General features: G+C 48.5%; 1 protein-coding gene across 1 annotated transcript in view; it reads right to left on the bottom strand.

The window, feature by feature from the left end:
• LOC143296375 (serine/threonine-protein phosphatase 4 regulatory subunit 4-like) overlaps positions 1-4,887 on the bottom strand; it is a 172,883-nt gene extending 167,996 nt beyond the window's left edge. The window contains exon 1 of the mRNA XM_076608252.1: positions 1,589-4,887. Coding sequence (XP_076464367.1) covers positions 1,589-2,376 — 788 coding nt within the window. The 5' untranslated portion in view covers positions 2,377-4,887. The remainder of the gene's footprint in view (positions 1-1,588) is intronic.
• Positions 4,888-12,500: the final 7,613 nt, after the last annotated feature.

Here is a 12,500-nt window from a genome sequence, read left to right as displayed (position 1 = left end):
CTCTCTCTCTCTCTCTCTCTCTCTCTCTATATATATATATATATATATATATATATATCCCACCCCAATCCATCGACCAGCGTACATGCACACGTACCTACCTCACTCACCCAAAAACACACAGGATGGGCCAGGGCATTCACTGCACAAAAATAAGCTTGCAGTGTGCCTACATGCATTGCAGACAGACAGTGGACCTGATAGAGCCCATAGATCTGATCGCCCCCAGTGAGCATCGCGTCGCCTGACGGCCTTCTGTTCCAGCCATTCCAACGGCCCTCGCTGCAGGCGCTAGGTTTTACTGCAGCTTGTTTGGGAGAGGGGGTGGGGTGGGTGGGGTGGGGAGGGAGGGAGGGAGAGAGAGAGAGAGAGAGAGAGAGAGAGAGAGAGAGAGAGAGAGAGAGAGCAGATATTAAACATTAAACATTTCAGAGAGAGAGAGAGAACAGAACACTGAAATGTTTAATATTAAACATTAAACATTTCACAGAGAGAGAGAGAAGAGAGAGAGAGAGAGAGAGGGAGAGAGGAGAGAGAAGAGAGAGAGGAGAGACAAACAGAGACACAGAGACAGAGAGATAGAGATTTGGGCAAGCACAATAATACAAACAAGAAAAATGCAAAGAACAAGACTTAGAAGAAGAAGAAAAAGATGATGATGATGATGATGATGATGATGACAAAAACAATAGCGACAATAACAACAACAAGAAGAGAAAAAGGTGTGCAACATAATATTTTTTCAGACGCAAGATGCCCAGGATATGAAATTCAGGAATTCAGTGAAAAAATGTAAATGTGTTGAATGACAGAAACAGACAAAAACACAGGGAAAAAAAAAAAAAAAAAAAAATATATATATATATATATATATATATATATATATATATATATATAACTTATTTCATTGAACTGGGCACATATCCATGCCATGGGAAACACAGGGTCAGGCCAGAAATCATACCAAGACAGACGCAGTGATTCTCATTGTTGCATGGTTTACAGAAACCAGTGAATGAAATAAAAACTCACGAGAAAGACACAGATCACACACACACACACACACACACACACACACACACAATATAGATACGGAGACGCAGAGAGACAAGGTCATGTAGGTACAGGGTGAGGGGGGAGAAGGAACAGATCTCTGGCCAAGGGCCATAATGCAATGAGAAAGGGTGGGTGGATGAAGGTGACAGTTGATAACATTGTGTTATAGAGGGGGGTGTGGGGGGGAAGGAGGGAGGGAGACATAGGGAGGGGGGGGGGAGACAGGGAGAGGGAGAGAGACAGAGAACAGAGTATCAAAACATATAGACAAAAGAGAGACAGAGAGCGACAGAGACAGGAAAACACAGAAAACAGAGTGAGCGAGAGAGATGGAGATAAAGATATATATATATATATATATATATATATATATATATATATATACATATATATATATATATATATATATATATAAAGACAGAGAGACAGTCAGCCAAAGGCACTGAGCAGGCAAAACAAATGACAGCCTCCCACCCTCCCACCCACACCCATACCCATGACCCCCCCTCCCCCCTCCCCACCCACCACTGACCTGAAGTAGTCCAGGTAGTGCACAGGGTCGTCCAGCATGTCCTCTGGCGGGGGGACTGCCGGCAGCCTCACCCCTTCCGGGGGCAGGCCCTCGTCGTACTCCCCGCCCTGCAGCAGCAAACCACCCCCAATGCCGCCCCCGGCCCCCACCGTCACCCCCCTCCTGCTGCCCGTCGTCACCCGCACCCCGTCCACCTCCTCCAGCAGCTCCTGCCCCCGCCGGCCCAGGAACCTCACGAAGCGCTCCTCCTCCTCCTCGTCCTCGTCCCCGTCATCGCTTCCCCCGTCCTCCTCCTCCTCCTCCACCTCCTCCTCATCGTTTTCGTCTTCGCTACTGCCGCGCTGTTGGTGATGATGATGATAGTGGTGGTGGTGGTGGTGGTGGTGGTGGGAGTGAGGGTGGTAGTACTGGTGGAAGCGGTTCTCCTTCTCGCTCTCAAACTCGTCGTCGTCGACGAAATCCACCACCGCTGCGGTGTCGTTGCCGTCGCCGTCATCGTCATCGGATTTACTGTTGCTGTCCTGGTGAGGCAGCTCTTCGGGGCCGTCGTCCACGGCCTTGGTGATGCTGGTGGTGGTGGTGGTGGATGTTGATGTGGTGGTGGTAGCGGTGATGTCCTCAGCGGGCTTGTCGTCGCTGGCGTCCTTGTCGTTGTCGTTGTCGTCGTCCTCCTCGCTGCCGCTGCTGCTGCAGAAGAAAGGCTCGTCCTCCACGAAGATCTTGCCGTTCTTGACGATGACAGCCTGGCGGGGGAAGACCTCCAGGTCCTCCATGGACCCGCCGCTCATCACAGGGGCCGCCCAGCTGCTTCCCGTCGGCACCCCGGCACTGGCTCAACCTCACACACACTCACACACTCCCTCCCTCAGCACCTAAACGGTGCTCCTCAGAACGGGGAGGTGACAGAGCCGTGACAACACTAACCGCTGTGTACTGCAGCCAGACAGATCCCTCTGCCAAGTCTACAGCTCAAGCATCCATGCCGTGTATCCAGCGCGAACTCAAACACTGGTAGTGGCCTTCTTCAGGTTATCACACGGTTACACAGATCACTGCGTCACACATAAAAAAAACAACAACCCAACAACACCACCCAAAACAACCAACAAGAAGTAACCTTCCGCGCTAGTAACGAGTTACAACTCTACCAAGCAAACCGCCTCCTCAGGTCAACAACTGAGTTACCAACCTCCTGTAGACCGACACCGAGTGACCTCCGGATGTCACGTAACAACATACGTGTCTGCTACTAAAAGAGTCAGAAAGTAATGAAGAAGAAAGAAAAGAAAACAGAGTCAACAAAACGTAACGACAGTGATCTCTACAACAAAGCATTAACAAGTGGGCTCCACCGGTCACGCTCCACAGCTAAAGTGTGCAACAACAAAAAAACAACAACAACAGCAACTGACCAAAAAGTCATCATCTCGAACAGAACCTTTTCTGAGAATCATTCCGCACGTCACCAAACAACCGAGCTCAACAGTACTCAACCCAGTGCACAAAACCAACTTGAACAAGAGAACCTCGTAAGTAAGTAGGATGGTCGAAATTCCGGACCTTATTAGCGAGCGAGCGAGTGACGAAAATGGAAACTTGTCACCGCACGAAAAAAAAATAATAATAAAACAAAAACCAAATAAAAACCCGATCACACGTTATATAACACCTGGCCTGCCTCTCACCGCTCGCTGTCTACGCGACATCATGACGAACGCACGCGCATTCCAGTAGCAAAACAAAACACCAACAAACAAAAAAAAGCCGGGTTAAGGCAACAGGTTCTACACACTGGAACCTCAGTTCACAAACAGCACGGACAGACAGCCCACGTCCCATGACACGCCAACCACAGCCAGTCACCTCACCCAAAGCTGGGGTCTCATCACTTCACCGCGTCCCTTGTTTGTTGGCTTTTCACCCTTTCACATCGGGTGCTTATGCACTGTCACCCTTTCACATCGGGTGCTTATGCACTTTCACCCTTTCACATCGGGTGCTTATGCACTTTCACCCTTTCACATTCGATGCTCATGCACTTTCACCCTTTCACATCGGGTGCTTATGCACTTTCACCCTTTCACATGCACTTTTACCGATCCTTTCATATACGACGGTGAAATCTGCGCACTTCACACAGTCACGTTCAGTATAGTCATGCACCTTCAACCTGTCATATTCGGTTTTTAGTCATGTACTTTCACCACATGTCCTGTGGGGTATGTATGGTCAAGCACTTTCGCTCTGTCATACACGATCAAGTGATGCACCTTCACACAATAACTTAGCGGTAGTTTTTGTATGTTCACCTTCCCATACACGGCAGCAGAAAGACTGCTCTCACCGTGTCATGAACCACTGATCACCATATATCGCATTCGGTAGTTATGTACTTTCACCCTGTGAAATATACATTCTCACTCTCAAAAAAAAAATGGTGGTTATGTATTTTCATTACGTTGTACGCAGTCACGGTTACGACATATTCATTTTCCACTGGGTTGTTAAACAAGGTGACGACTGTTAATCCACTTCTCCCTCGGTGAACACACAGACACACACTGACACACGGTGCCGGCTGTCATGCCACGTGTCCCCCGGTGACACGCCGTGACGGTCAATAATTATCATCCACACTGACTCCATCCCATCCGGTCAGGACCGAAAATCCATTTCCTCCCGCTTGTATGAAACACGGTGACGGTTCTAAACGCATCCACTTCAGTCACATACCAGTGACAGTTGTACACCCACTGTCTGTCCCCCTCTTGTCACATATCGTAACGCTCAGTACAGCCAGTTTCGCTCAGCCGCACATAGCTCTGATGGTGTCGTAGTAGTAGTAGTAGTAGTAGTAGTAAATCCACTTCGAATTGTAGTAAAACTCCAGAGCCGTTCGGACCACACACAACACACACACACACACGCGCGCAAACAAGAGTTGCGACTGTTGTCGATTCCACTTGCCCCTCAGTGACAACACAACAACCAGCAAACCTCTCTCTGTGTATCCCCCTGTCTGTGTCTAACACCGTCTATCCATAGTCACACAGCACGTGCAGTCCGGCAGGCAGCATGGTCGTGGTGGTGCTCTACTAGGCCTATACTGCTGCTGCCACGCCGCTCCACCATCAGACAGACCCCACACACCCTCAACGACTGGCAGCACCGGCACAGGCTTCTGGCAGGACGGAAGCTGAGTGAAAGAGAAGGAGCCAAGCCACACAGTGAGTGAGCGAACCGACTGAATGAGCAAGAAGGGAGCGACTCAGCGATTAAAAAGCTTCCCTGGGACTCCCTGTGTTGGCGGCGTGATGGTGGTGGTGGTGGTGGTGGTGGGAAGGAAAGGGATAGGATGAGAAGCGAGAAGAGAACGGCGCAGAGTGGAGTGAGCAAGCACAAGGCAAGTCACCTCCCCCCGACACCCCACACACTCTCACGCACACACACACTCACACACACACACACACAGTCAGTGGTGAATTGGGAAAGGCCGAAGCAGCAGCAGCATGGAAGAGAGAGAGAGAGAGAGTACAGTCACAGGCTCTGCCGGAGTTTCAGCGTATTGAGCAACAAGATGGAAGAACGGAGCACACCAACCGGCGCAGCCAGCGGCGGGGACAGACAGCAGCAGTAGCAGCGGCAGCAGCCACCCCCTCCACCCCCCACACACACCCCTCTCCCCCCCCTCTCTCTCTCTCTCTCTCTCTCTCTCTCTCTCGCCGCTATCCGTCTAGGAGTGGCGACGCCGGGCCAAAGGCAAGCGGCACTTTCTCTTTCTCAAGATCATTAGCATCTAAATACTGCTGGAGACTGGCATAACCACGCAGCTTAGAGACACCAGGCACAATAGGGAGGGGGGGGGGAGGGAGGAGTACGGGGGCTAGGGGGGCACGGGGGTACGGGGTGGTGGTGGGGGTGCGGGTGTTGTCCTTGCTGTGGGAGGAAGAGGCGGAGGCCCGTGTGAGGTAAACGACCGGAAACTAAAATCTTCGTCCTCAATAATACAAGTTGTTGCCGCGTTCACGACTGTTCTAGAGTGAATGAAACGTCTCTCCCTCTCTCTCTCTCTCTCTCTCTCTCTCTCTCTCTTTTTCTCTCTCTGTCTGTCTGTCTGTCTCTCTCTCTCTCTCTCTCTCTCTCTCTCTCTGTGTGTGTGTGTGTGTGTGTGTGTGTGTGTGTGTGTCCGTAGTTTAGGGACTGGTTAAACAGAACAGAGCTTTGTTTGAGCATTCATGTTGTAATATTATCATCCTTATGTAAATCTATTCACACAGATCATGTAATCACCCCTTCAAACGGGGCCATGGCCTTATTCAAAATAAACTTTCGTTTCGTTTCGTTTCGTTTCGTTTCGCTTCGCTTCGTCTCTCTCTCTCTCTCTCTCTCTCTCTCTCTCTCTCTCTTCATTCACTGTCTGGGTGGGAAAGAAGTCTTCCCGAACGATAAAGAGAGCCGGCTGTCACTGACCCACTGTGACGAAGTAGGAACATACATAAGACCCAGCTTATTCAGACCCCCCCTTTTTTTTCACCTCACAGACAGCCCAGTCAATTCATCCATTTCGTCATGACGAAAGCAGTCGTCCATGTTTCGACTCGGTGGTAGCGGCGGGAAACACGTCACCACACCTATCTATTTAGCTTGCTGCCACCTGTGGGAGACAAAAACCACACAAGGTCGCTTGAGTCGCAGACATAAATCCTAACATGATAAAACACACACACACACACACACACACACACACACAAACCGTGGCTCAAGAACTGGATGATGCAACTCAGTCTCCGCCGCCCACAGCACCACCACGACACATCCATTCTACCTTTGGTCACGGACACCACCGCCGGACATTAGTCTGGTAGAAAACTCCACTGGAACCTCTCAAAAAAAAGGTCTCATAATTGTTTTCAGCGGATTTGGGTTCCTTAATACGTATATATATATATATATATATATAGAGAGAGAGAGAGAGAGAGAGAGAGAGAGAGAGATATCAAATATCCGACTGATGCCACTTTCTCATCGTTAAGCATTTTTCTTTTAAATCAAATAAAGAAAAATCAAAATAGGCTACTTCTTTTTCTTTTCCTTTCTTTTGGTCCACACGGCACCCCATACCCGCGACAAGATTTGCACTTCGTCGATGAATCAATTCCGTCGCTCTCCACTACCGTTTCAACTTGAGTCAGAGAGGTGGGGGTTGGGGGGAGGGGGGGGGGGTAGGCCGGGAGAGAGAGAGAGAGAGACAAACAGAAACAGCAAGAGAGAGACAGGCCAAGACAAACAGACAAGAGACAGAGACGGAGACAGAGAGAAAGACAGAGGGAGAACTGAGGAGAAAAGAAGACGGAGAAAGATCAAGGAAAAAGGAAATCGTCAATGTGAAGACACGAACCCTTCCTTCGCTCCAACAACGGTGCGCGCAGGAGTGGCCACAATCCACCTCAGTCATCACCCCTTCCCCCCCACAACTTCAACCACCTACTGAATTCCAACGTTCACTATCATTCAGTAAATGCACTTTTCTTGTTCAACTACAACAGAAAACCGTTCAATCAAAGCTGTGGCATGAAGTGAGCTCTGTGTGGAAACAATGTTCCTGATGCAGGACCGTAGCAAAACGTCATAGGAAGTGATGAATTTCAGTGGGGGGTGGAGTGGGGTGCGGAGGAGGGAGGGGGGGGGGGCGCGGGTCCTTCTTCTTCTTCTGCGTTCGTGGGCTGCAACTCCCACGTTCACTCGTATGCACACGAGTGGGCTTTTACGTGTATGACCGTTTTTACCCCGCCATGCAGGCAGCCATACTCCGCTTTCGGGGGCGTGCATGCTGGGTATGTTCTTGTTTCCATTACCCACCGAACGCTGACATGGATTACAGGATCTTTAACGTGCCTATTTGATCTTCTGCTTGCATATACACACACGAAGGGGGTTCAGGCACTAGCAAGTCTGCACATATGTTGACCTGGGAGATCGTAAAAATCTCCACCCTTTACCCACCAGGCGCCGTCACCGTGATTCGAACCCGGGACCCTCAGATTGAAAGTCCAACGCTTTAACCACTCGGCCGTAATGCGCCCGTCAGGACGCGGGTCCGAACATATACATGTGAGTAAAAGATGAAGAGAGAGAGAGAGGCAGATGATATACTGCTCATTGACATGAGTTTTAACTGGTCTTTGTTTTAGTGTTGACTGCCCATGAAACATGTAATATGTTGTTCTCAGATGTGCCGATGTTATTTTACGCTGTCTGAAAACGTAAAGGCTAAACATTTATATCTTAAGTGTCTTTTTTCTTTTCTTTTTTTTCTTTCTTTCTCTTTTTTTTTTCTTTTTCTTTTTTTTTTCTTTTTTTTTTAATTTTTTTTTTTTACATATTTGACACTTTTCTCTCTTCTTTTTACAGTTAGTTATGTTCTTCACATCCACAGTATATGTCTGTCGAGAAAGGGAGGAAGCCAGACTCGATGTATCAATTCTGCTAACTGTCTCTTTGGCAGTGCCATTGACGGGGACACCCCTCGGCGGTGTGTTTCTTTCACAGAAGATGGAGGAGGAGGAGGAGGAGGTGGAGGCCGAAGTGAGTGGGCAAGATGGGACGCGAGGAGGGAGGAGGGAGGAGGGGAGAAGAGGAAGAAGAAAAACTGACAAGAAGATGAACACCGCAAGGAATAAGACTGATAACACACACACACACACACACACACACACACACACACACACACATCATATCACATATTCTAACCCCCTGTCGCCACACTGCACACACGGATGCAGGCGAGTGCGAGGAGAGGAGGGGGAAAAAAAGACATTCAGCCAGGCCAGTTCGAGATAATTACAGCAAGGCCAAAAGCTGTCTGTTCTTCCCGGTGTAACCTCCAAAATCCCCCCCCCCCCCCCCCCCCCCCCCCCCGGCAGGTCCCAAGGGGTACATATCGGGATGTGCTTAGTTGTCAACCATATGAAAGAGGTGGTCTGTAATGGTAAAACAGCAGTCAGCAGTGGTCAGTTGATGGCCAAAGAAGTTCTAATACTTCATAACCGTCACAGCCTATTGCTATTGACTATCAGATACTCGCCAGCAGTCACTGGTGAGACAGCGGTCAAAACACCTGTCAAGACAGACGTGACAAAATAACCGCAATCTGAACTTGACACTTTTCGGGTAATGGTCAGCAGTGGTCATTAGTTGTGGTCAGTGGTGATGGAACACCTGCTAAGACTGAATATCACAGTCAAAATAGGCACGGAATGTGTTTAAAATATGAAACAGAAGCAGAGTTTTGTGTGTTCAGTAGAGCGAGGGGCGTTTTGGGCTGGATATTCAAATAATGTCTGGAGGGCGATGTGGGGGAAGGGGGGGGGGTGGGGCGTGGGGGGGGAATGAGGTGGACGCAACAGAACGACCCCTGCGAGACGTTTAAAGACACTGAAGCGACCCCCTACCCCCAACCCCCCAGGAGACAGTTTAGAACACTGACTCCCCCCCCCCCCCCCCACCCCCCCAAGCAAAGACTTAGCAAAACGAGGAGTTCGTATTATATTCCCAGTTTGGTTGAATATACCTACCATGTCAAACAGATGCAAACCAGGTACTATCTGTTTCCTCTTCTCGGCCAAAATTTATCGCGGAAACGCAGTGATACGACAGCTCGCCATTAAACCCGCCGTCTGCTAGCCAATGAAATGCCGTTTCCGGCAGGAGGTGAACAATCAGACAAGGGACATTATCGACTACTGAAGCGTCCCCCGGCGGGGGGGGGGGGGTCAACAGAAGTGGGGCGGTGTTTGGGGACGATTTGAGACCGACGTGACACCGGCGGCTCCGCGTCGCGTCACGGTCGCGTCATCATCCCGCTTTTTTACGTCCGGTTTCATCACCGTCGCTTCTCTCGCAAAGAGCAGGAGTTCCGTGTGTTGTTATCATAAATGCCCGTACTGAATGCAACTGGGGAAATCGTCATCTTCCCTCTCAACAGTCAACTGTCGCTTTTGTTTCTTGTTGTTTTTTTTTGTTTTGTTTTTTTTGTTGTTGTTTTGTTTCTTGTTGTTGGGTTTTCTTCTTCTTTTTTTTCTTTTTTTTTTTTCTTTTTTTCTTTTTTTTTTCATCATTAAAAAAAAAAAAGACTGTCATTGTCATTACTGAATACAATCAGTCGTCTTCTGCTAACAACGTGTAACACCGGGTAGTTTGTGTTCCAGGAATTTTCTGGTCTATATAACTTGTCTCTGTTTCACTGTCTGTCTCTGTCTCCCGTTTCTCAGTGTGAGAAAGAGAAGGGGTGGGGGGGGGGGGGAGGGGGGGCGGAAAGGAGAGGGAGGAGTGGGGGGTGGGGGGGAGGGGGAGGGGAGGAGAGAGAGAGTGTTGGGAAGAGAGGAGAGAGAGAGAAAGAAGTGAGGAGAGAAAGGTCAGAGAAAGAGCGAGAAAGATAATAAGGAGAAGGGGGATATATCTGTGTAGGCTGTGTGTATGTGTGCGCGCGCCTCTCTCTCTCTCTCTCTCTCTCTGTCATGCCTAAAATCTGAATTCTTGAATAAAAAAAATGTTTGGAGCTGAATTCTGAGCTCTCTCTCTCTCTCTCTCTCTCTCTCTCTCTCTCTCTCACATGGCTAAAATCTGATTCCTCGAATAAAAAAAATGTTTGGAGTTCTGAATTCTCTCTCTCTCTCTCTCTCTCTCTCTCTCTCTCTCTCTTTCGAGCTCTCTCTCTCCCTCTCTCTCTCTCTTTCTCTCCCCCCCTCTGTCTCTCTCCAGATAAAGACAGAAAGCACAGAAGCGACACACTGAGGAAGACACACGGTGGAAGTGATGGGAAGGGAGGGATGAAAAAACAAACACAAAAAAGCAGAACCAAAACAGAACTGACACAAGGAGCGCAGGTGGTGTGTGTGTGTGTGTGTGTGTGTACGTGTGTGTGTGTGCGTGTGTGTGTGTGTGTGTGTGTGCAGTGAAGACTTGAATGCTGACTGACAGCCAAGAGAGTGTGACAAGTGCAAACAACACTTCAAAGAGAATGCACAGGGAGAAAGAAATACACCCACGCAAGCACGCACGCACGTACGTACACGCACACACGCACACACGACCTGATTTGTGCTCACATCTCTGCCTCACCCACGCACGCACATGCACACGCACACACACACACACACACACACACACACACACACACACAACCAGATTTGTGTTCACATCTCTGTCACACACACACACACACACACACACACACACACACACACACACACACACACAACCAGATTTATGTTCACATCTCTGCCTCAGTCACACACACACACACACACACACACACACACACACACACACACACAACCAGATTTGTGTTCACATCTCATATTTCACCCACGAACGCACATGCACACGCACACGCACACACACACGCACAAAAACACAAAACCAGATTTGTGTTCACATCTCTGCGTAACCCACGCACACACACACACACACACACAACCAGATTTGTGTTCACATCTCTGCTTCACCAACGAACGCACGTGCACACGCACACGCACACACACAAAAAAAACCCCACGAAACCTGATTTGTGTTCACATCTCTGCCTAACCCACGCACCCACACACACACACACACACACACACACACACACACACAACCTTGATTTGCGCTCACATTTCTGCCTATATCTTTGCTGTTCCTGCTTAGTGATATCCCCCCCTGTAACTTCTTTCACGGCTTGCCGTCACCTCCGCTATATCAGCATTCCCACTGATCACAGCCCCCGAAGGAATGCCGATCTTCGGCTCAACTTCACGTTGACATTTCTTTGCAGTATACAAAAAGTTCGAGTCGCATTTCACAACCCCGGCCACACAAAGCTGTAACAGACTTTCTCCATTTGTCAAAGTTTTACGGACTTGGCAGACGGACAACTTTCGTTTTATTGCCGAAGAAGAAGAAGACGAAGAAGAGAAGACGAAGAAAAGAAGAAGAAGAAGAAGACGGAAAACTGAGGCAGAAACAACAAAAAGCAGTACGCAGAGAGAGAGAGAGAAAGAACAGCAACATACCACCAGTTTATCGCATCATTTCCGATTCTTTTTGTCGACAGTTCGGAACACACACACACACACACACACACACACACACACACACACACTTTTTGTTTTTAAAGGGGGAGAAAGAATATAAAAGAGAAAGAAAGAAAATAAGAAAAGAAAAAAAGAAGGAAAAGGAGAAAGGAAGGAAGGAAGAAAGAAAGCAAACAACAAAGGAAGACATAAATAAAAAGAAAGAAAAAAGAATGAGTGGTGGAAAAGAGTGAAAGAAATAAACAAAGAAAGGAAAGAAAGGAAGGAAGGAAGGAAGGAAGGAAGACAGAATGAAAGAAAGAAAGAAAGAAAGAAAGAAAAAGAAATCCACAAGCACAGAGAGTCAGGGGAAAGACAGCAGTCAGAACAAGACGGACTGACACAGAAGTCCCAGAAACAGATTAGACTTAAGAAAGAGTCAGAGAGATCACACATAAGGCAATAACGATAACGTCTTTCTAATGAGACGACAAAGCGAGCATGCACAAACAACGCACGCGAAAGAACCCACTGCAACAAAGAAGCTGTCTCTGGCAAAATAATGTTAAAAAAAAAAAAAAAAAAAAAAAATTCAGAGATCGAGAAGAAGACAGTGGAGTGATGGCCTAGAGGTAACGCGTCCGACTAGGAAGCGAGAGAATCTGAGCGCGCTGGTTCGAATCACGGCTCAGCCGCCGATATTTTCTCCCCCTCCACTAGACCCTGAGTGGTGGTCTGGGCGCTAGTCATTCGGATGAGACGATAAACCAAGGTCCCGTGTGCAGCATGCACTTCGCGCACGTAAAAAAAAAAACCCACGGCAATAAAAGGGTTGTTCCTGGCAAAATTCTGAAGAAAAA

This window comes from Babylonia areolata, chromosome 21 (genome assembly GCF_041734735.1).
Source record: "Babylonia areolata isolate BAREFJ2019XMU chromosome 21, ASM4173473v1, whole genome shotgun sequence".
NCBI lineage: Eukaryota > Metazoa > Mollusca > Gastropoda > Neogastropoda > Buccinidae > Babylonia > Babylonia areolata.
The sequence above is the reverse complement of the archived record's forward strand: the minus strand, read 5'-3'. Positions and strand labels throughout refer to the sequence as shown.